The sequence below is a fragment of the Gymnodraco acuticeps genome, unplaced genomic scaffold, assembly GCF_902827175.1.
Source record: "Gymnodraco acuticeps unplaced genomic scaffold, fGymAcu1.1, whole genome shotgun sequence".
NCBI classification, from domain to species: Eukaryota; Metazoa; Chordata; class Actinopteri; order Perciformes; family Bathydraconidae; genus Gymnodraco; species Gymnodraco acuticeps.
Window position 1 is genome coordinate 616,601 of NW_022991033.1, and position 25,957 is coordinate 642,557.

The 25,957-nt window shown below is 40.8% G+C and overlaps 1 protein-coding gene across 1 annotated transcript in view; it reads right to left on the minus strand.

Moving 5' to 3' along the window:
- The window catches only part of rnf13 (ring finger protein 13), a 56,822-nt gene that overhangs the window by 27,927 nt on the left and 2,938 nt on the right, over nucleotides 1-25,957 (minus strand). Inside the window, exons 2-4 of the mRNA XM_034236408.1 lie at nucleotides 25,375-25,621; nucleotides 25,064-25,144; nucleotides 7,118-7,240 (exon numbers count right to left, since the gene is read on the minus strand). Of these exons, the coding sequence (XP_034092299.1) occupies nucleotides 7,118-7,240; nucleotides 25,064-25,144; nucleotides 25,375-25,488 (318 nt within the window). The 5' untranslated portion in view covers nucleotides 25,489-25,621. The remainder of the gene's footprint in view (nucleotides 1-7,117; nucleotides 7,241-25,063; nucleotides 25,145-25,374; nucleotides 25,622-25,957) is intronic.

The following is a 25,957-nucleotide window of genomic DNA, read 5'->3' on the forward strand; positions in this document are numbered from 1 at the left end:
ACTTTGAGGTGCTGCTGGTGAGAAATGCATTACAGTGTTAAAGGTCCCATGACATGGCCATTTCTACTGATCATAATTCCATTGTTGAGGTCTACTAGAATATATTTACATTGTTCAATGTTCCAAACTCACATTGGTTTCTCATACAGCGTCTCTGTATATAGCATGTGTATTCACTCTGTCCTAAACGGCTTGTTGGAGCTCCTGCCCCCCCCCCCCCTCCATATGAGCCCACTGTGCTCTGATTGGTCAGCTCGCCCACTCTGTTCTGATGAGTCCACCACCGTTACAGCGGAACATCAGTGTTTATATGTTACAATGGGGTTTGTTAGCAACCAGAAAATGACACCAGTAATGACAAACAGATGAGAATTCTGCGTGGGGTCTGGGTGCCGTGATGGCGGGACGTTGCGGGGCTCGCTGCTCTGCCCTTTGGGGCTCGAGGAGCAGACAGTGTGAGCTGGATTACTGGTGTCGTTTCCTGGTTGCTGCGTGGGGTCTGCGAGACACCGAGGAACTCAGCCTGAGCACACACACACACTGCCAGCCAGGCTGTGTGTGTGTGTGACGATCCGCGGCTGAGAAAAGATAAGGCTTAGTGAGTGAGTGTGAGTGTGAGTGTGAGTGTGAGTGTGAGTGTGTGTGTGTGTGTGTGTGTGTGTGTGCGAAGCTCCGCGGATTGGTCCGTTGCGTCACTATGACCAACGTCCAAATACAACCCGGTGTGGGCATTAATTCAAATCATGGGCACATGATTCACAGCCTCAATTGCTGTCCACCTGAACACAGTCAGCAGCCATAAGGATCTCACACACACTACCTGTCCACTGACAGGGAAAACAGAGCCTAAATACACACACACTAATCAGGCCAATAAGACACAGGTGGGGGGCGGGGGGGGGGGGGGGGACAACACAGGGCACCAGGTGAACACAATCACCAGCCACAGACAAAACGGGAGGGGGAACACTTTCAAACTAAACCACATGTGCAATATTACAAGGCCCGAAGCCGTCAGTCCACAGTGACAAAGTTACCTTCGTCACAGTGACTTTGCAGACCGTTTACAGCTACATAACACACAAGGGGACGGGTAATAACCGGAAAAGCATGTCATGGGACCATTAATGTGCTTTTTATGACCCTCAAAATGGAGAAATCTACTCTCAACAAGGAGAAATCAGAGTAAACTTCAACAAGTCAAAGCTGCTCCTTCGAGGGTTGCAGGAGGTTAAATGTCAAACCTGACATAGTTCAGAGAGACTGGTGTGTGTGTGTGTGTGTGTGTGTGTGTGTGTGTGTGTGTGTGTGTGTGTGTATAATGTTTATATAGTGTGTCTGTCTAACGCACAGCTATGTGGAGTCTGGTTACACTCCAGCAGAGGGAACACCTCACTGCCATGTCTGTCAACATGTTTCTGGTTGTGTGTGTGTGTGTGTGTGTGTGTGTGTGTGTGTGTGTGTGTGTGTGTGTGTGTGTGTGTGTGTGTGTGTGTGTGTGTGTGTGTGTGTGTGTGTGTGTGTGTGTGTGTGTGTGTGTGTGTGTGTGTGAGAAGCAGTAAGACCTTCTAAGGCTGTATGAGCGAGAGTGAAAGACTAACAGAGAGAAAGTGCCAAGAAAATAAATGTGTGAAAGAGGGGTGGACAGGCAGTGTGAGAGTGAATCAACGGGTGGGGGGGGGGGGGACAGTACAAGGGAGTGTACTGTCGTCGTCCCCCTGAAAAGGTAAGAGTGTATGAGGGTAAAAAGCAGAGAGATGCCAAGAGGCTGCATGCTTTCCTCTCTTTCCCCCCCATTACTCATCTCTGCTCTCACTCTCCTAATCCTGGCTGGCTTTTCTCTCCTCTCTCTACCTCACTGCTTTCCATCTTCTCTTCTGTTTTTACTCTGAACTCATGAAAACCCTGAGCTTTAAGATGCATCTACCACATGGTGTTTTATGCTTTTAGTTCCCTTTAAAGCAAAAGTGAAAAAATGTAAGTGACTAAAAGAAACTTTTAAAAAAACGTCACTTTTTACTTTTGGCACAAACCATTTTGGGAATCAACGGAGGGTGCTGTATTAATAATAAAACTCACTTGCTTCTAGCACCATTGCCAGATGTATCAAGTGTTAAACCGCAAACGTGAGGTTTTCTGGGGGAAAGGTAATGTGTTCACTGCTGAAGTATCTGGCAACGATTCAGGATGTCTCCAGGTCGGGAAAGAATGTCTCTACAGTACATTTTTGAAATTCTATAATAAGAAGTGTTTCATCAAGGACTCCAGCGTCTATAACTTATATATATATCTAGAGTGTTTTGGACTTTATTTCATGTTAAATACTTTAAAGGTTACACACATCTTGGATGTATTGAGATGCTTATCAATGGAAGGAGACCTCAAAGAGGGAAACTGTTTCGGCCCTCAGGCGATCCTCAAGACCAATGATTGTTAATCTTGAAGAAAGTCTGTGGGTCGAACAGCATTTGAATACAAAATAAATAGACATGGAGCCACAACCTTTTCCTACTTTCTTCATATTTTGTAGTCATTTTTTACAAGGTTTAATCCTTGATGAATCTTGCAGAGACATTGAAACTGGTGAAGCAAATTCTATTTGTATGCAAAATAATAGTTGATGTGTTTCCTTCAAAACTGCAGCTGACCCACTTCTGGGTTAATTTATAGCCACTGTGTTCGACTTTGCATCGGTTAATTAGACTTTAACCAAGGTTATATGCTTTAAAATGGCCGGACAAAGGCAGGTTACTCTTTTTCTATTTCCCCTTTATCTTCTTCACCCATCCTCTAGACAAGGCAAGGCAAGGCAAGTTTATTTATATAGCACATTTCAACACGGCAATTCAAAGTGCTTTACAAAAATGAAAGACATGAAAGGTGGGGTAGGTAATTTTGGAGAAACCAGCTCGAGTGTGCTAGAATTTGAAAATACACAGCTGGAAAAAATCTGCCACTTCCTTACAGAGCCCCTCCTCCAACACACACGAACGCGCACATGACCAATGAGGGCACGAGGTAAGTTTGTGCACAGATGGAAGGCTGACAGGCAGGTAGGCCATCCAGTTATTTTGATGCTGGGCCGGCTAAAATGATTGGTCGTGCTTTTTACAGTACTACGGCTTCCACAGATGACATTTTTAATGGATTTTTTGTCAAAGCACTTAAGATATTCATTGCTATCGGGATGTTAAGAGCATTCCATGGAATATAACAAAAAGTGTATCTCGAGCCGGTTTCTCAAACTTACCTACCCCACCTTTAATAGCATTAAGAAACATATTATAAAATGATATCTAAAAACACTCATTTAAAAGCAAAGATACATTAATAAAAGTTACAGTGCAGTCGTGTGAGATACACACATCTGAAATGCTAACTTTTTTGCAGAAATAGTTTTCTATGACCTCCCTTTCTTTCCTCTTTCTTGTTTAACTTGTCCTTTAGTTATTTCAAGTGTTTCATGCTAAACAAACCCCCCTTTGGAAAATTATAATCTGACCCCATGGTACCTTTTAGTTTTCGCAAACCTATCTCGTGCCCTCATTGGTCATGTGCGCGTTTGTGTGTGTTGGAGGAGGGGCTCTGTAAGGAAGTCTGAAGGAAGAGGCAGATTTTTTCCGGTTGTGTATTTTCAAATTCTAGCGCACTCGAGCTGGTTTCTCCAAAATGACATACCCCACCTTTAAGTTTACCTTGTCTTTCTATTACTTTTTTGGTATCCTCGGTGAACCAGGGTCTTGAAACCAAAACGGATTCCTGTACCCCATGGTACCTTTTTAGTTTTTGCCAAAACTATTCCTCTTTTCTTTAAATGGACATTAGTTAAGTTTAAGTTGTCTTTTCTAGGACTTTTTTGGTGTCCTCCGCGAACCAGGGTCTTCAAACCAAAACGGTACACGTAGGGGACTAACCTAACCCCAATAAAGGCAAGGCAAGGCAAGTCAAAGTGCTTTACAAAAATGAAAGACATTAAGAAAATGGCATTAAAAAGCAAACATAATAAAAAATACAGTGCAGTTTAAGATATGAATATATCAATTAAAAGCAGCGGCAAAAAGAAAAGTCTTCAGCCTGGATTTAAAAGTAGTAAGAGTTGTAGCGGACCTGCAGGTTTCTGGGAGTTGGTTCCAGATATTTGGAGCATAATAACTGAACGCTGCTTCTCCATGTTTAGTTCTGACTCTGGGGGCAGAAAGCAGACCAGTCCCAGAAGACCTGAGAGTTCTGGATGGTTCATAATTTAGCAGGAGGTCAGAAATGTATTTTGGGCCTAAACCATTCAATGCTTTATAAACCAGCAGCAGTATTTTGAAATCAATTCATTGACATAAAGGAAGCCAGTGTAAAGACTTCTGAACTGGAGTGATGTGATCCACTTTTTTAGTGTTACAGTAGTAAGGATTCGAGCAGCGGCGTTCTGAATCAGCTGCAGCTTTCTAATAGATTTTTTAGTGAGACCTGTGAAGACACCATTACAGTAGTCCAGTCTACTGAAGATAAAAGCATGGACAAGTTTTTCAAAATCCTGCTGTGACATTAGTCTTTTTATCCTAGATATATTGTTTAGGTGATAGTAGGCTGTAGTGATGGGAATTATGGCTATTTGAAAGGAGCCGGATCTTATGGCTCCGTTCCTTTCAAAGAGCCGTTCAAAAGAGCCGTTTTTTTAAAGGGTGGCGGGTTACTAGGTTTATCTACGAAATAATCACCAGGATAATGATTGACTGTATTGCCAGACCTAATGTCAATAATCTGCATTGTAAACATGACACAAGGTGGCGCCATATCATTCATGTCAGTGAATGTACTACTTTGAATTTACCCTCTGTATGTGTTAAGTAAATAAAGTTGCCTTGCCTTGAATGAAATTCACGCAACTCTTAATATTAGATACTGTGTTTTTAAGTGGCGATGGAGATTATTTGTTGACCCTGCTTCAAAGGATATTTTGCCATTACAAATGGTGCGCTTTATCACGGCCTGGGTTTTGATTGAAGTGCATCCAAATGCTGCTGCGTTTGGCTCATTTTCCCATCCGAAAAACACGTCGTCTACCTGTCCTGTACCACTTGTTATGACTCCTCTCTCTCGCGTATTCCGTTAAGACCCACCCCATCTCACTCCTCGTGCTGAAACCTACCAATCAGAGTAGGGGCGGGTCTTCACAGAATACGTGTGGGGAACAAAATCAAGCTTTTTAAAAGGCGAGTGGATTTTGGCAGGCATTGAGTATCGGACCAACGATTGAACGATAAAAAGAATGGCTTTCACCAAGTACAACTCGGTTGCCCTCGTTCGTACCAAAGAGCCGTTCAAAATAACCTGCTCGTTAGCGACAGACACATCACTAATAGGCTGATTTAGTAATTGTTTTAATGTGACTGTTGAAACTCAGGTCAGAGTCCATGACTACACCTAGATTTCTGTTGTTTTGAACATTGCAGACTGAAGCTCAGCGCTAACTTTTATACGTTCTGTCTTGGCTCCAAAAACCATTACCTCCGTTTTATCTTTGTTTAATTGGAGAATGTTCTGACACATCCAGTCATTGATTTGTTCAATGCACTTGGAGCATAGTCTCCTGGTGAAATGGTTATGTAAATGTGGGTGTCATCCGCATAGCTATGGTAACATATTTTGTTGTTTTTCATTATCTGAGCCAGTGGTAGCATGTAGATGTTAAAGAGAAGAGGCCCCAAGATGGAGCCTTGAGGAACCCCACATGTCATATTTGTCAACTCAGATGTGTATTTACCTATAGAAACAAAGTTGTTTCTGTACTTTAAGTAGGATTCAAACCAATTCAGAACTGTTTCCGAAAGTCCCACCCAGTTTTCTAGTCGGTCTAGTAATATGTTGTGGTCAACAGTGTCAAACGCAGCGCTGAGATCTAATAATACTAACACTGAAGTTCTGCCACTGTCTGTGTTTAAGTGGATGTCATTGAAGACCTTTACAAGAGCAGTCTCAGTGCTGTGGTTTGGTTGAAAGCCTGACTGGAACACAAAACTACCTTTTCAATGATTTTACCTAGAAATAGGAGGTTTGCCTATAATTGTTCATTACTGAAGCATCTAGATTATTCTTTTTTAAGAGCGGTTTAATGACTGCAGTTTTCAGGGCCTGTGGAAAAACACCTGAGTTAAGAGACTTGTTTACTATATGAAGTAGATCTGTGGCCATGCAATGAAAAACATTTTAGAAAAATCCTGTTGGAATCATATCAAGGCAGCAAGAGGAGGATTTCAGAAGTTGAATAATGTCCTCTAGGTTTTTATATCATTAATCTGATGGAATTGTGTCATGATGTCTGAATTGATTTTAGGTGGACACAGGGACAAAACATTTGCTGTACCTGATACAGAAGCACTGACTGCTTGTCTAATTGTCTGAATTTTGTCAGTGAAGAAGGAGGCAAATTCATTGCAGGCCCTGGTGGATAGAAATTCAGAGGCTACTGACACTGGGGGGTTTGTTAGTCTGTCAACGGTAGCAAACAAGGCACGTGCGTTGTTTTTGTCTATACTGCTAAACTAAGCGAAAATATCAATACACAAAACGTATCCTTCCTTCACCACCCTGAACACTGCATTGTGCCTCAACAGATCGGTCTCTCGTTCCATCTTTCAACCACTTCACTGCTTATAAGGCAAACACAACATTCCAGCTCCACAAGTCCTGCATCACACGCAAAACTAGACAAGGCAGTGGAGTGGGATACATGCTCTTGCAGGAAATGTGTTTAGGGAAATGGCCACTTCCTGTTTTCCTGTTGCAACCAGACTTGATCTGATATAATTGCAGTGTGAGGCAACACACATAAGTGTACTCTACCTCACACACTGTTTTGGATGCTTGACCTTATGATTAACATCTGCTGAAATAAGTGATGCTGTCTATGTTTGCTAGGCACTAAAATGACCAAAAAAGCACAGGAAGCCTGTAAGTGAATAGAGGGGCCATAATTCCCTGTCTGAACAAAACAAGTTATGTTATGAAATAAAGTTGATATAGTTGTGTTTGGATCAAACTAGCGATGGATGACGTTGGTTAAGGGTGTGGCCTGGTCAGGAAGGACTTCTGTCTATAACACACCACCAGTGTAACCCTGTACCTTGATGTCGAAGTTGCAGTCGAAGCGTTTGATGAGGACGATGAAGGCCCCCGTCAGGTTGTCCCTGGGCGGAGGCTCGATGGGCTGGCACGCATTTTCTGGTCGTGCACCAATCAGGAAGCCCTGCAGGGATGACATCATCAGACATGGTGAGAGAAATACATGAATGACTTATACCAAGTTTCCTTGGAAATAAAAAATAAATAAAAATAAATGATGCCTTTTTTTTGAAAATATTACTTTTAAGAAACGGGACTATTGAAATGTTTTATGCTACTGGTGTAAGGAGCAGTCTTAAGTTGACAGATTGAAAACTCTTAATAAATGAAGGACTGATGTCAAACAGTGTGTGTTTTTCAGACCAAAAACAGATCGAAAAGACCAGTCATAATGAATACCTAGTATGTTACACAACAAATTGAATGAAATATTCTCAATATCAAATGCTGTATTACTTCCCTATTATATTTTTGCTATATCTGATCATTCATCTTTATTTCTCTAAAGGGTTTTAATTTTTATATTATTTTAATATTTGAGCAACAGCTGCCAAAATCCTTTCCTTTGGAAGTAATAATGTCATACTTATCTTCTTGCTAGACCTTGCTTCACATTCATTCAGTTTACCCCTGTATTAAACTCAGAGTGTGTGTCCTCCAGTGTCAACAAATAAAAAGCTACACTGGAGCAATTAGGGGTTACTGGAGCAATTAGGGGTTACTGAAGCGCACTAACAGGAATTCATGTCTGCAGACTGAAAGTGACGTGAATGGTCATTAGATCCCTTTCTCACACTTCTGGTGTAGCGCTGCTCAGATCTAAACGAATCTGCTAGTGATTTAAGTGTTTATTATAATTAATGTTGACAGTTGGACTGTAGGCAAATCACAGACTGTAGTGTAGTGTTATTTTAAAATATATATTTTTTAGAAATAACAATGTCTTCATAGCTACTTGACAAGTCATTAGCACAGACCATCACAATTTGTTCTGTTACTTAAAACTTTGAGTGATCAGATCGCAGTTAAGGACATGTTCACACTATTTTGTCAGAGACCTGTATAGTAAGTCTGCATACTGTGAAAGAGGCTTGACAGAAAGGGTTTTCGGACCCCCCCAGACCCCCCCAATAAAGCAAAACTGCACGTTTCAGAGTGGCCTTTTATTGTGGCCAGCCTAAGGCACACCTGTGCAATAATCATGCTGTCTAATCAGCATCTTGATATGCCACACCTGTGAGGTGGGATGGATTATCCTCGGCAAAGGAGAAGTGCTCACTATCACAGATTATTTCAGATTTGTGAACAATATTTGAGAGAAATGGTTATTTTGTGTATATAGAAAATGTTTTAGATCTTTGAGTTCATCTCATGAAAAATGGGAGCAAAAAAAAAAGTGTTGCGTTTATATTTTTGTTCAGTGTAGTTGTTGTTTCCTATTGTCAGGGTTTCAGTTTGCCCTGAACAACTCTGGCCCTTGTACTTCCCATCTCTCTTCCTCCCAACGCTGCTTCCTGTCTTAGTCCCATTTCAAACGACAGCTTTTGAAGTGACTGATGAGAAGGCGATAGTGAGAAGAGTGGAAGAGGAGGTGAGACAGAGAGGCTGACAGAGTGATAAAGGGAAGGAGAACAAAGGCAGAACTCAGCAAAAGATATTAATATGGAGGCAAAAGGATCACAGAGTCTCTGAAATGCAGACAAAAGAAGGAAAAACAGAGGATAGACAAAAATAGAAAGGTGAAGACAAAAAGAGGTAGAGAGTGAACAAAGAGAAGAACCAGCACAGTTAAATGAAGAAAAGACGATGAAAGGAAAACACACGAGAGGAGAAGGGAGGGACCTGACATGATATAGATTTCTAAACCTCTGCTGCTCTTGTGCTAGTATAACTAAAACCTCTGTCAGTGTGTGTGTGTATGTGTGTGTGTGTGTGTGTGTGTGTGTGTGTGTGTGTGTGTGTGTGTGTGTGTGTGTGTGTGTGTGTGTGTGTCAGAGGCAGGGTGGTAGACAGGAAGTGAGTGCGGACTGCTGTGGGACTCTGGCAGACACTTTCATCCTTCTCTCTCTCTCTCTCTCTCTCTTAAAGCCAACATTAAAAAAAGCCTGTATGTTGAAGAGAGTCAGCACTTTTTCTCTCACACACACATACACACACCGTCAGCAGCTGAACCACATATGGAAATTTACCAGGGTGACACATCACATTTGCTAACAGAACGAACCCTGCTACACTGGAGACGAGACAAAGTTGCTGACTTAATGCACCGCCCCAATGTAGCTCTACATTAATAAGAGTTGACGTATGAAAGGTCACGTTTTTTAGAGATGAGGTAAATCTGTGAAACCTCACATCAGGGAGGGGGACACGTGTGAGGAATCACCCATCCCTCAGTGCCGTCACCTCTGGGTGCCTCCCTCAAGTGCAGCCCAGCCTTGCTGCTGAATGACATCACTGTGCCACTGACTCGCATTCCTGCTCCTGATTTTAAAACACGTGGCGAGAGCGCCCTCTGTTGGGTAGGAAAAGCATCTAAAAACACAACTAAGAACAGCTGAGAGAAGAGCGGGGAAAACAGGAAATAACTGGCGAAGAGGAGGAAATCCTGAAAGGAGAAGTAGTTAAAATGCTGCCTGGGCAAAAATACTACATGACTGATCTAGTACAACCTAGTACTAGACTCCTGGTACTAGGATGGGTTAAATGCAGAGAACAAATGTCACTGTGTGTGCTGTGTGCTCTGCATGTGTGACCATTAATGAGGGTTTCATCCCTCCGATTCTATCTATCTATCTTAAAATGATTATATATTTCCACTTCTCTGTCAGATGGGTGATATAAGGCATTTTTTGGGTAACAATATTTATAGTTTTTAATCATCCAGTTTTTAAGATCCTTCGAAAATATGAGGTACTGTTGTTTGCATATAAAAGGATATATTCATGAAATGTGTTTTCTTCATTGTAAATGAACTGTACTTGGGAAATGAAGTAACACTATATACAGGGTTCATACACTTTTTCACCAATGATTTTCAATGACTTTTCCATGACCTTTACCTAATTTTCCATGACCAAAAAAAATTACCACTGAAAATGGTTTATTTGAACATGGAACAGGAAAATAAGGTCTGCATATGAAACATGTTGTGCCTATCTAAAACAAATCAAATAGTAGGCTTACTAGCTTCTACACGCTGAAGCAACTGTAGTCAGGGATGCAAACTCATCAGGTATTAAAAAGGTGACAAGGATCCGAGCCCCCGACCCCACGGAATATCGGCTTTAAAATGAGGACTAACAGGATGTTAGCAGTCAGAACAACTAAAGCAGCAGTGTCAATAATAACAGAAACGCCAAAGAGTCACATCTAATAGAAATATATAAAAGCATTTATTTTAATTGTGTAGCAGTCAGTTTATAATTCTGGCAGCACTGTTGAGCATTTTTTGAAAATGTATTTTCATGCCTCTGTGCAAGGCTTAGTCTTTCTATCTTTATAGCCACTGGTATAAAGTAACTAAGTTCATAAACTCAACAAGTACTATACGGGGGTACAGTTTTGAGATACTTGTACTTTATTAAGTATTTCAATGTTTTGCTACTTTGTACTTCTACTCCAATACAGTTCAGAGGTACATGGTGTACTTCGACTCCACTACAGTTCAGAGGTACATGGTGTACTTCGACTCCACTACAGTTCAGAGGTACATGGTGTACTTCTACTCCACTACAGTTCAGAGGTACATGGTGTACTTCGACTCCACTACAGTTCAGAGGTACATGGTGTACTTCGACTCCACTACAGTTCAGAGGTACATGGTGTACTTCTACTCCACTACAGTTCATTGTTTTATCGTGCTTTTATCGAGTCAATTCTGTCTTTTTCACTAATGTCATGGTTTGGTAACCTGACTTTAAAGAGCAAAAACTCTGAGTCAGATCATAAAGTGGTCCAGCAGACTGATTGGTGAGCCACAGCTAAACCTGGAGACCCTGTACCTCAGGCAGTTACAGCGGTTATCCAGCTCCATATTAGACGATGACTCCCACCCTCTGCACTCAGAATTCAAGCTTTTTCCTTCGGGCCGGAGGTTACTTGTCCCAAGGAGTAGAACGAAGCGGTATAAAAACAGTTTTATCCCAGCAGCTATTGCACAAATTAACACATCATAGGAGCGTCACACAGATGCCTATTTTTATTTATTTATTTAATTGTGAATTTTGAATGTCCATGTTTGTACTAGTGTTTTCCTTCTTAAAATGTTTTTTATATATTTTGAGATTTGGTTGAGCAGGGTATACTTGTACTTTTACTAGTCCTTTATTAGAGATGTGTCTGTTGTTTGTATTTGTTTTTAGTGTCAGGATGGAACCCTTGTCTTTTTCTCTAACTATAACCTGAACCTGAAGGTACATGGTGTACTTCGACTCCACTACAGTTCAGAGGTACATGGTGTACTTCGACTCCACTACAGTTCAGAGGTACATGGTGTACTTCGACTCCACTACAGTTCAGAGGTACATGGTGTACTTCTACTCCACTACAGTTCAGAGGTACATGGTGTACTTCGACTCCACTACAGTTCAGAGGTACATGGTGTACTTCTACTCCACTACATGTATTTAATACCTTTAGTTACTTCACAGATCTGGATGAATGATGTGAAATATAAGTGTTATATCAGACTTTAGTTCCACCTGGAGTAAATCCACAAGCTACCCTGCAGTATACAAAGTCATTCAAACTAGCTGCACCTTTACCAGCTTTGAGAAAACTTTAATGATCAATCATTATAAAACATATCATATATATTATTCTGAAATGGACCAATCTGCACAACGACTACTTTTACTGTCGCTACTTTCACTATATTTTGATGAGAATACTTTTCTACTTTTACTTGAGGAACATTTTGAATGCAGGACTTTTACTGAAACAGAGTATTCCTACACTCTGGTACTTCTACTTTTAATCAAGTACAAGATCTGAGTACTTTTACTTTTACTCAAGTACAAGATCTGAGTACTTCTACTTTTACTAAAGTACAAGATCTGAGTAGGGGAGACCAAGGACAGTTGCAACACGGGTCGGTTGTAACACCTTCAATATCTCCAATCACAAAATGAAAACTCACTCTGCACATGCGCAGTTAGATGGTAAGATCGCTGAGAAAAGAAGGAGCCACGTTTGAATTTCTCGCGTAAGATATCAGTAAAAGTGTGTTTCTGAGGTAAAATATTAACAAAAATTATATGATGTATTTTTTGGATACCGTCTTGAGTTCAAATGTCAAGGAATCCAAACTAGTATTATTAGAATCACTGTTTTGTAAGCTACAAATATAACTAGCTAAATATGGGTCAAGCTAGCAATCAGGCAGGTTCACAGGGGGTGCAAGCAAGCCTGGTGGTCCTGGGACGGTTGTAACGGGACGGTTGTAACATGGCACATTTGCAATGATGGCTAATTTGCTTGAATGATCAATTGTTCATTCAAGCATACAGTTGTATTGTTGGTTGGTGTGCATTGTCCCTGTAAAAATAAACAGAATAAAATACTGTACAGTAGGCCTAAAGTGTGTGTGTTTACAGTATTTCAGAAAGAGGAAGAGAGACAGGGGAGTGCCACTTGTTCTGCTGCAGAGGGCCTCAAATGAAGTTGAGAAGGGCAAATCATTCAGGGAAGTGGCAAAGTCCCTGGATATATGCCATGTCACCCTGTACCGGTTCCATAAAAAGAGGCTGAGGTTGGAGAGTCAGGGATCACAATCACCCCAAAGAGTAGGCTACTGGACACCAAAGAAGGTGTTCTCAACAGAGCAGGAGATGCTTTTGAGAGACTACCTGATGGAGGCAGCGGATGTATATTATGGTCTCAGCTCAAAGGAGGTAGGTCCACATAATTAAGGTAGAAGCACCTCTCAGAGAACAGTTTAATCCTTCACAGAGGATGATGCTGTGTGTGTTATCTGTTATCCTGTTCATTGTTCATTGTTTGTTGGAGGATGTGTGAAACCCCATTCAAATCTTGACAGCTTTCCCTATTTGTTGTCATGTAGTGTGAAAAAAGGTAACCGTTATTAACATGTTACAACCGTGCCTGGCATGTGCTACAACTGTCCCTGTACACAAGGACAGTTGTAACAGGTGAGTTTAAAAAAAAGCTGACATATTGATAATGTATAATATAGCAAAATGGCTATCCTATAGTAAATAGTAAATAGTTATTGTAAATAGTTTTTTACTTATTGGGGAAAAGCCCAAAAAGTGTTGCAACTGTCCCTGGTCTCCCCTACTTCTACTTTTATTAAGTACAAGATCTGAGTACTTCTACTTTTATTAAGTACAAGATCTGAGTAGCCTACTTCTACTAAAGTATAAGATCTGAGTACTTCTACTTTTAATCAAGTACAAGATCTATACTTATACCACCTCTGTTTATAGCCTATGAAAAAAACGATTAGAACACGAAGGCTAAAGCTAACGCTAGCAGATAGTGACAATGTATGCTAGTGAGCTAGCTCAACGATTCCTTAAATGATATTGCGACAGAAAAACGTTTCAGTTCACATCACGCCAGTGGCGTAGCCACCATAGGGCCAGGGTGGGCCCAGGCCCACCTGGTTTACTCATTGGCCCACCCTGAGAAAGCTTCGGTGTCATTTAAAAAAAAATTGTTATTATTATTATAAAAAAATGTATTCACCCATTGAGAATATCCAATAATTCAAAGTGAAATTCAAGTGAACAAATATCGAGTTTAATTAATGTTGTATGTGCTTTATCCTCTGAACCGAACTCATTTACGGTAAAAACTGATAGTTGGTTCCGGCGCGCGCCATAATAACGTGAGAGAGGCAGAGAGCTGCCTGCAAAATAAATGATGGCTCAAAGTTCACTAATGAACTTTGTTTTTTTTTTAAAAGCCAGACTCCAAGAAGAGCCCCCACTGCCCTCATCTAGCAGCGATCTATACGATCATTTTCTGATAACGATGAAATAGCCCCGCCTCCCCGCAGAACTGTGTGCACACTGCACAGCGCTGCAGCATGTCTGTGAGCGAGAGAGAGATGCAGCGTGTCTGTAAGGCCCCGCCCCCGCAAGCAGATGAGAGAGAGAGAGATCTCTTTTAAAATATATTGAAAGTTAGAAACGGAGATGGTTAGATAAAATGTGCAAGATAACGTTTATGTAGCATTTCTTTATTGTCGAAATGATGACATTTATAACGAGATAAAATCAAAGTGAATGGCCTGCTGCTGCTGAATGCATGGGGCAAGTGACTGGAACAAGTTTTAAAAGTTATTACATCGTTTCAGATAATAATAAATAATAATGATAATTATTTAATTCATTCTATTTAGGGGCGCCTTTCAAAGCACCCAAGGACACCTTATAATTCATAACATATTCCAAGGAAAGGTTTTAAGACAGTACAAAGAATGCAGTCCGGGTGATGTTTTTTATGTGTGGTGCAGATGAGAGAGCTGTCCAGAATGACACCAAGATGTTGTGTTTGAGTTCTTGATAAGCCATTAAAACAGTAAAATACGTGTCTCCTGTTCACCAAAACATACCCATCTGTTATGGAAAAAGAAAGTATTCCAAAAGTATTCTAAAAGTAATTTGCCACCGGTACCGGCGGGGATTGTTGTTAGCTTCTGATGCGCAGAAGAAAATCCGGCCCACCCTATTTTTTACAGGCCCACCCTAAAGTACATTTCTGCCTACGCTACTGCATCACGCTCTGCCGCTCTGCTCTGAACACCTGAACGGCCCGTTCTAACAGCTGTTCACCAGCGGTGCAGTCTGTGCCACAGTGACTCCGCACAGTTAACGAACGCACCGTAGATAATGTAGCTGACCCTCATCCCGGAGCAGCAGAGTTCAGCCGACAGGCAGGAAGACTCGAGCACACAGCTCGCGCTTCATATATTAAAAAATAACACCATGCGCGTCATGATGGCACATAATAACAGCTCGCGACCGCAGATTATTTCAGCGACTAGATTAAATGTAAATTATATTTGACGCAACTTTAGTTACATTTCCATGACTTTTCCAAAACTTTGGGAAAAATATTGTTTTCCATAACTTTTCCAGGGCCTGGAATTTGCATTTTCAATTTCCATGACTTTTCCAGGTTTTCAATGACCGTACGAACCCTGTATATAAAATTCAAATTATAAACAAGCTCCCTGAAAAAGCTTGTGTTGTTATGATATCAAACACAATTTCAATTCTTGCATAAGTCTTGAGTCAAGCTCTCAAAGTTTGGAAAAACCAAACATGAGGATAAAATATTCATCAAACATGTGATGTTGAAAAGTAGGCTGGCACCCCATTTGCACTATAATTAGTAACAAGCGTCACAGAGAAGGAACAAGACTGAGGCGAGAAGGAAGAAACATAATATTTAGGTAAAAATCTTATAATATTAGGGTGAATTAATAGTTTTAAGGTAGCCATGCTCCCTTATTAAAAAGACTGTCAACAGGAATTATAGCTAAGGATACACTGACTAATCTCATTCCTCTTCAGATACCAGAAATCTTACACAACCAAAATATTTTCCTAAATACAAAATCTGTACATGTGTGTGGAATCATTTTACAGTGTGTAAGGACACTTGAAGCCATGAATTGCTCTGACACTAAGTCAGATTCTCCCTATACCAATACACATAATAAAGACAATAAGAAATAAACTACGATCAAGGGTCAAGCAGCATAAATCCTTTAATTTCTTCCTGTTCCACAATGCAGTGAGTAAGTGCCACAAACTCAGAGGGATTTCTGTTGTTGCAGAATTAAATCTGAGGGGGATTTCTCCGGTGGACTATTCCAAAAATAATGCACAGTGATCACACTTAATCCAACCACTAACCATCCCACTGTAGGACTTGTTTGCATATTTGCTCGGAGTCTTTCATAACTGGCTCTTGCCTAACTGGGGCTTCCTGGGAGATTAAAGCTGGTTTGAGTCCACACACACAAACACACAGAATGTTCAGATTCCAGACTTTAACCTTCCTGAACCACTTCAAATCCCCCTAAATTATGAATGAGCGAAACAGGAAGCAGGTGATGCTGCACATTTTCACTGCGTTCCATTACATGTGCTATCATACGTTTATTAAGTATTTCTCAAAACATAGTATTCCAAATGCTTTAAAAACTAAAACAAAACTGCAGATTTGTTTTTATTCTGACCCACAGTGTTTTTAGCGCAGCAGATACGATCAAAAGCGTCAAAGTTCAAGGCAACATTTTAGGACAAAGTAGTGCACCCCAATAATGCAACAGTACACAATTTGAGAGTGCAGCTGCAGTATGTACTAACAGCAAAAACAAAGTGATTTGGAAGACAGCCCTGTTTAGATTTCAGACCATACTTTGGTAGCCAGCATTATTCAACATAACATACTAGTCTACATCACAATATTTACGATTACCAGCATCGTGTGGCCTTGACCTTTGACCACCTTAAACCATTACTGCACTTAACCCAGGACAGGAATGTTATAAGATGTGAAGTTTCATCTGGGTAACATTCTAGACTGGCTAAGAAAATGTAGTGGAAGGTGAAAAATAAATGCCTGAAACTTCTTCAACAGAACGACGGAGTGAAGCAGCTGTTCAGACACAATGAAAGTATATGGCTGGTTACGTACATTGAGTAATCTGGACACTGACAGGGTTTATCTGAATAAAACATCTATGACTAGCTCATTGACATACATTTACCAGAGTCAAGCACAAGAAAAAGCACTCATGCAGGTGCAATAAGAAACCACAATAGTGCTTCATCTCCATGACAAACCACTGAAGAGACAGAGGAAAAGCCAACTTCCTCTTACAGTGAACATTTCCCTTCTAACATGTTGACACAGCAGATGTGAGCATGTTTATTCAGACAACGGGCTATACTGGTTTATTATATAAACACAAGGCATGAGCAGGGATTGACATTACACCTTAAGCCACCCAGTAGTGGATTTTAATTTGGATTCATTCAGGGAATACTTTGTTATACAAAGCTTATATTCTCACACTTGGGTCAGGGGAGGCCACTGAAGCTAGGTAAATGTGTGACCCATTACTGCAGTTAAAAGATAAGAAAAGCTAGTCAGTCAATTTGATTACACTAGGTGTAATGGGTAGACAGCAAATAACTCAAAATCACACTTTCGGAAATGAACAGCCCTTAGTTCACCTAACCTGCATGTCTTTGAATTCTGAATGAACTAAAGCAACCAGAGGAAACACACAAAAAGACAAGCAAAAACATCCTCCCTAATGTACAACGTTTCTATATTTGCTCGACCTGCAATACTCAGGGAAAGATATGACATAGGTTGGGAGTTTCCCGCCCCCTTATTGGACGCCCACAGCTTCAATCAAATGCATCTAGATTTTAACTTGAGGAAATGACTGAGGTTGGAGTAAATGTTGGCTTTTCCTAACTGAGAGGAGGAAGTTGATTTTGCTGCCTCTAAAGTAACAAAATAAGTCAGCTGCCCAGAAATATTTTGGAGGCAGTTTTACGTGGTTGTAGTGTTAAAGAGTCTAAGCACATAGACACATTTAAGACTTTATTGGGACAAGAATAGAAATTCTCCTACTTCATTATATTGTTTAATACATTTTAAAGGGTGAGTGTGTTTTCAGTTACTTAACCAGTGTTGCTGCCGCATCCTCAAAACCACTAGGACTTTCCAAAGTCCTAAGCATTTTATTCAGTCTTCAATCAGTCTGTAATTGTGGAAGTGAAATTGGGCACATGGAAAAAAAAACCTTAGTGGTGTGCCACGAACTTTCTGCAAAAAGGGAACACGGCTATTTTTTATACAGGGATAGATCTTTCGGAGAGGGTCATACTTAAATAGAAATGTAGGCTGCTAAACCCAAGTTTTTCCTCTGCCATTACTCACAATTTAAAGCTGATTTGATTCAAATCCTCCATTTTCCATCGCATTAACCCTTTGTCAAAAGTCAAAGTCAACTTTATTGTCAATCTTCTGTGTGTGAGCTACAGACAAATCGTAGGTGTAAATGTAGGTATACAGAAATACCAACATAATCAAACATAGAAACACAGAATGGCTACAAATAAACATGGGGCTATTACAACGACCTGCATTGACCACATCTATACTAACAGGCCAGAGCACTGCACTAAAGTGTTGTCACTCACAGTTGGCTTTAGTGATCATAACCTAGTTGCTATAGTACGCAAGACCAAATATGGCTCCAAGATAAATGATAGAAGGTCTTATAAGGGGAGGAGGTAAAGAATGTGCAATGGTTTAATGTTTGCCATGAGGAAAACCCAGAAAAAGCACTGGGTGTATTTATGAAGTCTTTCATGGGGATTGCCGATCAGCATGTTCCAATGAGAAAATGGTCTGCCCGGTCAAAGTGTGCACCTTGGTTGAATGACGAGATGAGAAGTTTAATGGTCCAACGAGATGACGCTAAAAAAACTGCAGACAGAACAGGTTCTCTATGTGACAAACAACATTACTGTAAACTAAGAAACCCGGTAACCAAATTGAATAAATGTAGAATGAGGGAAAACTACATGCAGAAAATCAGTGATTCTAAGAATGATGGAAAGAAATTATGGAAAGTATTGAATAACATAATGGGGAGGAAATCACACATGCATCCTTCCTTTATAGAAACCGAGGGTAAATTCATTACCAAGCCAGCAGATATTGCAAATCATTTTAATGACTATTTTACAAATAAAGTAGAGAAGCTGAGGAATGTCATGGGTGCAGTTGAGGACACAGTGTCACAGCACATCATTAAAGATCGCATCATGAGGGAAAAGCAGTGCATGTTTGAATTCCACAATGTTACAAGAATATGTTGAAAATATGCTTTTACATCTGTCCGATGATAAATCTCCTGGGATTGACAACTTGGATGGTAAACTGCTCAAAATGACGGCCAAATACATATCCAAGCCATTGAGTCACATTTTTAATGAAAGTTTGGAGCAAGGCATTTGCCCCGAGATCTGGAAGGAAGCCAAGGTTATCCCATTACCCAAGGACAAAAGAAAAACCTTTGCTGGTTCCAATAGTCGACCTATAAGTCTCCTCCCAGTGTTAAGTAAATTAATAGAAAAAAATAGTATACACCCAAATTCAATACTACTTTTCAAGTAACAATCTTGTGACAACAAACTACCAACATGCCTATAGAGATGGTCACTCTACAAGTACAGCACTTGCACAAATGACCGACGACTGGTTAAAGAGCATGGATGATAGGATGCTTGTAGGAGCTGTCATGTTAGACTTTAGCTCAGCTTTCGATGTAATCGATCCCAGTCTGCTGCTGAACAAACTCAAATGCTATGGCTTTGGTTCTGTTGCTATGTGTTGGATGGAGAGCTACCTGACTAGGAGAAGGCAGCAAGTCTTTTTCAATGGGAGCTTTTCTGAAAGTAAGGTGTCGCAGTGTGGGGTCCCACAGGGGAGTTCGCTTGGGCATTTGTTGTATTCAATATTCACAAATGACCTTCCTTACGTATTAAATAAGTCCAGTGTAATAATGTATGCTGATGATTCTACAATGTACAGTACAGCATCAACATGCAGTGAGTTAAACAATCTACTTAAAATAGAGATTAAAGCCATAGCAGACTGGGTCAACAATAACAAACTGGTACTCAACATTGCAAAAACAAAAGCAATGGTGTTCGGATCCAGACATATGTTAAGCAGCAATCCTCAATGAAGCCTGACGCTGGCTGGTCAGCCAGTGGAACAGGTAAACGACACTAAGTTGCTTGGCATTGTTCTTGATTCTGGTTTAAAGTAGACAAAGCAAATTGACAGTATCGTAACTAAAATGGGAAGGAGCATAGCTGTGAAGAGAAAATGTATGTAACACCAACCACTTTGAAACAAGTCATCCAGTCTCTGGTTTTGTCACATCTTGAGTACTGTCCGGTCATAAGGTCATCAGCAGCAAAAACACAGAAATTACACAGAAATTATAAATAGCTAAAAACAAGACTGCCAGACTAGCTCTCCACTGTTCGAAGCGCACTCATATTGGAGTTATGCATAGAAATCTATCATGCTTCCGGTTGAGAAACGTTGAATTATATATCCTGGTGGGTGTCTTGTGCACTCATCCTTGGCTGAGATTGATATTGAAAGTGGATGAGATTGTTGATGATGTTGGTGATGTTGTTAATGTTGTTAATGATGTCAGGACTTATGTCTTGAATGTTCAAATCAAATCAAATCAGGTTTTATTTATATAGCACATTTTTAAAACGATTTTTGGTCGAGCCAAAGTACTGTACTGTAATAATTACCTTACAGTAAGGACACTATACAGTAAATACAACAGCACAATTTGTGCAGAATATCAGTATGAGAATACGACACCCTCTGACCTTAGGCCCTCACATCGTACAAGGAAAAACTTCCGGAGAAAAACCCAAGAGCAAAAGCTAATGGGGATCCTAAATAAACATAAAAACATAGACACATACTGTATATATAAATTACCACATTAAGAGGAATACAAGATAAAAATAAAAGGTACAGCAGTCAATATATATAAAAATAACAGTCACTTGCACAGTGTGCAAAATAGTATTGTGTTCTGTAAGATGTATCTCAGCAAAATGTCTTTTTACCAAAAGAAAAAGTAAATAGTTATTCGACGTCACTTCATTTCAGATGGAAATACTGCATGTTATGGCAGAAGCAGAACATTGCGAACTTTCATGCTTTAAAAACACTTCTTTTTTCATACATTTAAATTCCCGCATACAGATTACAAGTGTGTTGTATGAATTTTGGAAGGGAACAACAACTTTGTGAACAAACACGAGGACTGATTCTCCCTGCTGTTCATTCACTTTTTAAGATTAAAGTCGAGATTTGTAATCAGTGATTTTAAGTCCACTGTTTGACGTTACCTTATTCATCAAAAATTAATATTAGTCAGCAGTATTCATTTAGATATTGACAGGGGCATACCGTGTCAAAACTAAAAGAGTGTAGAGTTTCAACGTTTTTCATGCTACATTTAAAGCCAAATTGATCGCTAAAATTAAACTACTACACTACATTCACTTCGGATATTCAAGCAATACTGATCTGTTTCACACTGAGACTGTACACAGGCTGGTAGGGGCCTTGCTCTAAGACCCGAGGCAACTGTAAACAGCCACTGTTTTCAAAATGGAAACAGGGAGGGCTCTGTTTGAAGCCACGCTCCCTGTGGGAAATCCTTCAAGGGTAAACAGGCTTGTGATTCCAGAGGTTTCTCCGGGCATTATACTGCTGCAATACTGCAAGGATAGTGCCTCTGAAGGGAGTTTAACCAATTATAATAAAAGAAAATGCCAAATGTGTTCAATGTACAGTGTGAGTAAACAGCATACATACATTAAGTATTGACAAATTACTGAGTTGGAGAAATTGCCAGATGTACTTACGTCCTGTAGTCTGCATGCTATGTAAATATCATTTTAAAAGGTTGTTCCTCTTTCCTTGTTGCATTATGCATTTAGGAGCTTATTGTACAAATGGTTGGTAGAGAAGAAATAAGTTAAATATGTGTTCCTGTCATTTAATACAACTCACACAGCAGCTGGTGAAAATAGTGCCAGTAAATTAAAAAGGAGGCTGTGGCTGGGAGAAGAGAGAGATCTAAATGGCATAAGACAAAGAGTAAGTGCACAGCAAACTATCTAGACATATCTGCAGGGTATGCATGATGAGAAGGTGGAGTTTTTTTATGAATCTGTTGAAACAGTGCCCAGAAAGTGTCAATACTGTTTGACAAATACAGCAAGTCTTCAGCTAGTCCAGAAGAAGATGGAGAATTATTATCTACTCCTTCTTTACCTGAGATAATGTGTGTTCTCACATTACAGTTTTGCTGAGTGCAGCTGTAAATAACATCTGAAGACAACTCACTGCCCTGAGAGACACAGACATGGGCAGGGCAGAGGAAGGGAACTTTATAATGGAACGATTGAGTTTAGCCTCCGGGGAATAGCACCATGTCTGCATGACACACAGCCTCTCTGGCCCGGCTAGACAGCAGAGGTGAAAAATAAACTGCAGTGATCAGAATAGGATTTAGGACATGGAGCGGATGACCTGGAGACCAAGTGGTTTCTCAGATTTTATAATACAAAATATTACATAATATGCTCAAACACACAGAGAGCAATATGACAGTATGCCATAATCCCTGCTGTTTGCCCGGTGACACGGCACTAAAACGAGGGTGTGGTGTCAACACCCAACAGTAGGGATGTGACACAATTTATATATTTCTGGTTTGTCTAGCTTTAATGATGCTCAGTTAATAAATGTGTTTGTTCATTCTTCAAACCTCAACTAACTGTTGACGTGTAAACTAGCCATGATCCCTTAGTAAATATTGGTTATCCATCCATCTTCTCCCGCTTATCCGTGGTCGGGTTGCGGGGGTAGCAGTTCCAGCAGAGAGCCCCAAACTTTCTTTTCCCTGGCCACATCAACCAGCTCTGACTGGGGGATCCCAAGGCGCTCCCAGGCCAGCGAAGAGATATAATCCCTCCACCTGGTCCTAGGTCTACCCCTTGGTCTCTTCCCAGCTGGACGTGCCTGGAACACCTCCCTAGGGAGGCGCCCCAGGTGGCATCCTAACTAGGTGCCCCGAACCACCTCAACTGGCTCCTTTCGACGCGAAGGAGGAGCGGCTCAACTCCGAGTCCCTCCCTGATGACCGAACTTCTCACCTTATCCCTAAGGGAGACACCAGCCACCCTGCGGAGAAAACCCATCTCGGCCGCTTGTATCCGCGATCTCGTTCTTTCGGTCATGACCCATCCTTCATGACCATAGGTGACGGTAGGAACGAAAATGGCCCGGTAGACAGAGAGCTTTGCCTTCTGGCTCAGCTCCCTTTTCATCACAACGGTGCGGTAAAGCGACTGCAGTACCGCTCCCGCTGCTCCGATTCTCCGGCCCATCTCACGCTCCATTGTTCCCTCATTCGAGAACAAGACCCCGAGATACTTGAACTCCTTCACTTGGGTGTGTCCACCTGTAGCATCTTCCAATTCTTTATTGTCAGACTGAAGTCACCAATAATTTCAACCAGAGCCTTGATTCCTAAAATATACCATGGGATCACAACTCGTGTCACGATGCCAAAGTTATGCTGTGGGAAAGCTATAATGGATTAATAACGCTAAACATAGTATCCTTAAGTTCAGATAAGGGGCAGTAAATGAATAAGAGTGTGCAGACAAACGCTACGTAGCTTGAACGTATACACAAACACAAAACAAGACGTTCAGTGTTTTGCCATCAGTTTGCTTCTGTGCCCTAACAAGCGTTTGAACAACAACCACTGGGCTCTTGACAGTGGGAAACTTCACAATGACCGGCTTAGATGGCAGACATGAATCATCGCTAGTGTTTGTGAGCTTTGTGGATCCAGCAATGTGCAACGGGTTGCTGGGTGGGGGGGTTCGCAAACAGAGAACTCACAACAACACACATGTATTACAATGCTCAACACAGAGAAGTAATGTTTGGGAGCAGTTTCATATAACATTATTAAACCTAGAGCTTAATTTAGGCCCTTACACCAGTCATTTGAATATTTCTTGCAGTAGTCCTACAGTGTGTAATCTTCAATTTGAAGTGATGCTGGAGGCAGCAATACATATTGTAAATTGAAGATAAACATTAATTACAAAAATCTTTAAAACACATGTTTGCATTTATATTGTGCATTTACATTTGTTTGCTTTAATCATAATAAAAGTTAGGCTTTTTTTGTTCACTTCCTGGTACATGTATAATCTTTTCAAGACAGATAGAAAGTTCGGACCATCTTTCTGTTTAATGTTATCGTGCTTTAGTTGTAATTCAGTGGGAAAATAACTGAAAAAATGAAATCAGTGATTATATAAACCTTGGACTTGCCGTTAAGCCTTAAAGGTGACCTATCATGAAAAATGCACTTTAGTACGTCTTTTATACATGAATATGTTTCCCCGGTGTTCCAGGGAACTCACCAAGTGTCAGAAAATACAACCCTCTCTCTTTTCCTCCATTCCCAAATCTTTTAAAAAACGGGGCTACAACGAGCGGATACAGATTCCATCCTAGCTGACGTCAGCCCGGAATAGTGTTGTTCACACGTGACGTGTCCGTTCACACGAGACCGCTCGAAAGCGCTGGAGACGCTGTAGTACATATGCCAGGCCTGTAAGTGGCGCTGTAGTCCTGCCACAAAAGCAGCGAAGAAGACTTCCCGCGCATGGTTGCCCTTCTGTTTATTCTCCGCTGTGGACGCGCTGGCTCTTTTTCTCCCTCCCCGAGGAAAGCGTTTGCTCCTGTTGTAATTCTCTCCGGTGGTCCACCAGCAGATGAAAAACACCCACCTCTCCGCCTCTTCCAAGGGACGAGGGAACCGTGCGGCAGAGTTTCAGTTAGATTTTTTTTCGCCGGTCAACATGTTAAAGTTTAAATCTTCCGGACAAAATTTGAAAAGTGCCGGTCAAAGGTCTTCTTTGTTATTTATTGAGATTTAAAACAAATGAATAACGACTCTATAAAATAAAACACGGAGGACGGAGCCTCTCTTTTCCTCCCCCTCTTCTGAGATTCCAGCAGCTGATCTCCCTCTCCTGCAGGGGGGCGTGGTCAGCTGCAGCTCATTTGCATTAAAGCTACTTCACAGAATCAGCCCTTGCAAAAACAGGGCTGGAAAGAGCAAATAGAGCGAAATGAGGCATGACTAAAATGCATGATCTGTTTGGTATTTTGAAAAAGAAACTTCACAGACATGTTTTATATAGGTATGGCCCTACAATATATTGTTCAAATATAGCATGATAGGTCCACTTTAAAGCAAACTATCGAACTATTTTATCAGACAAACACCTCCAGCACTCACCTTCAGTCCATCGCTGGGTAGCCGATAACCAAACCGTGCAGGCAGGTCATCAAAGTTATCAGTCTTGTTGTCAAATGAGTACTGAAAGATGAAAAGATGAGGTTTGATTACTATGATTCAAGGTATTTCATGGAAGTTGATGCATTGTCAACTTCACTAAATGACTTAAAGACACAAAACCTAGACGTGAAATACCTAAAGCACCATGTTAATGCTGATCCGGATAGGCGGTGTGTTCCTAATGCATACCATTGTTATATTATTGTTGTATGTTTCTTTAGATTGTCCTACATGTACTAAGAATCACTCACAGCAGCGATGTCGGCCCCCACGGGCAGCAGGTTGAGGAAGGCGAAGAGCTGAACAGTGAAGATGGTGTAAATCTGCGTGGCCGACAGCATCAGCATTCCCAGAGACAGCAGCATCTTGGCATCACGTTACAACCCCCAGCTGCTGTGCCACTCACTCATAAACATACACAACCATAAACACACACACAAATGACCACACACACCGGCTTGCAGTGGAAGCGCTTTCCGCCGTCTGTTGTCCTTACACCTGGAAAAGACATCAAGGTTACGCCTTAACTTGCATACACTGATGAAGTAGTATTGATTCATTCAAATACAGACATTTAAATGTAATACTGGAGTGCTGTTTTTTTAGTTGTCCTAACGCCAAAAGTGGTGTTTAATGCTATGTTCAAATGTTAAATGGTGCCAGTGGTTGAAGCAGTGCACTGTCCAAGCCTCAGTCTATTCTAATCCTGCATCTGGTTTTTCGATTATCCCACTCCACATGTGTCTGTCTCTCGAGGTTGCTGCGTTGTTGAATTTATTGTAATTTCAGCTTTCAGAGCCCATGGATCATCTATATTTCAATACTGAATTAAAT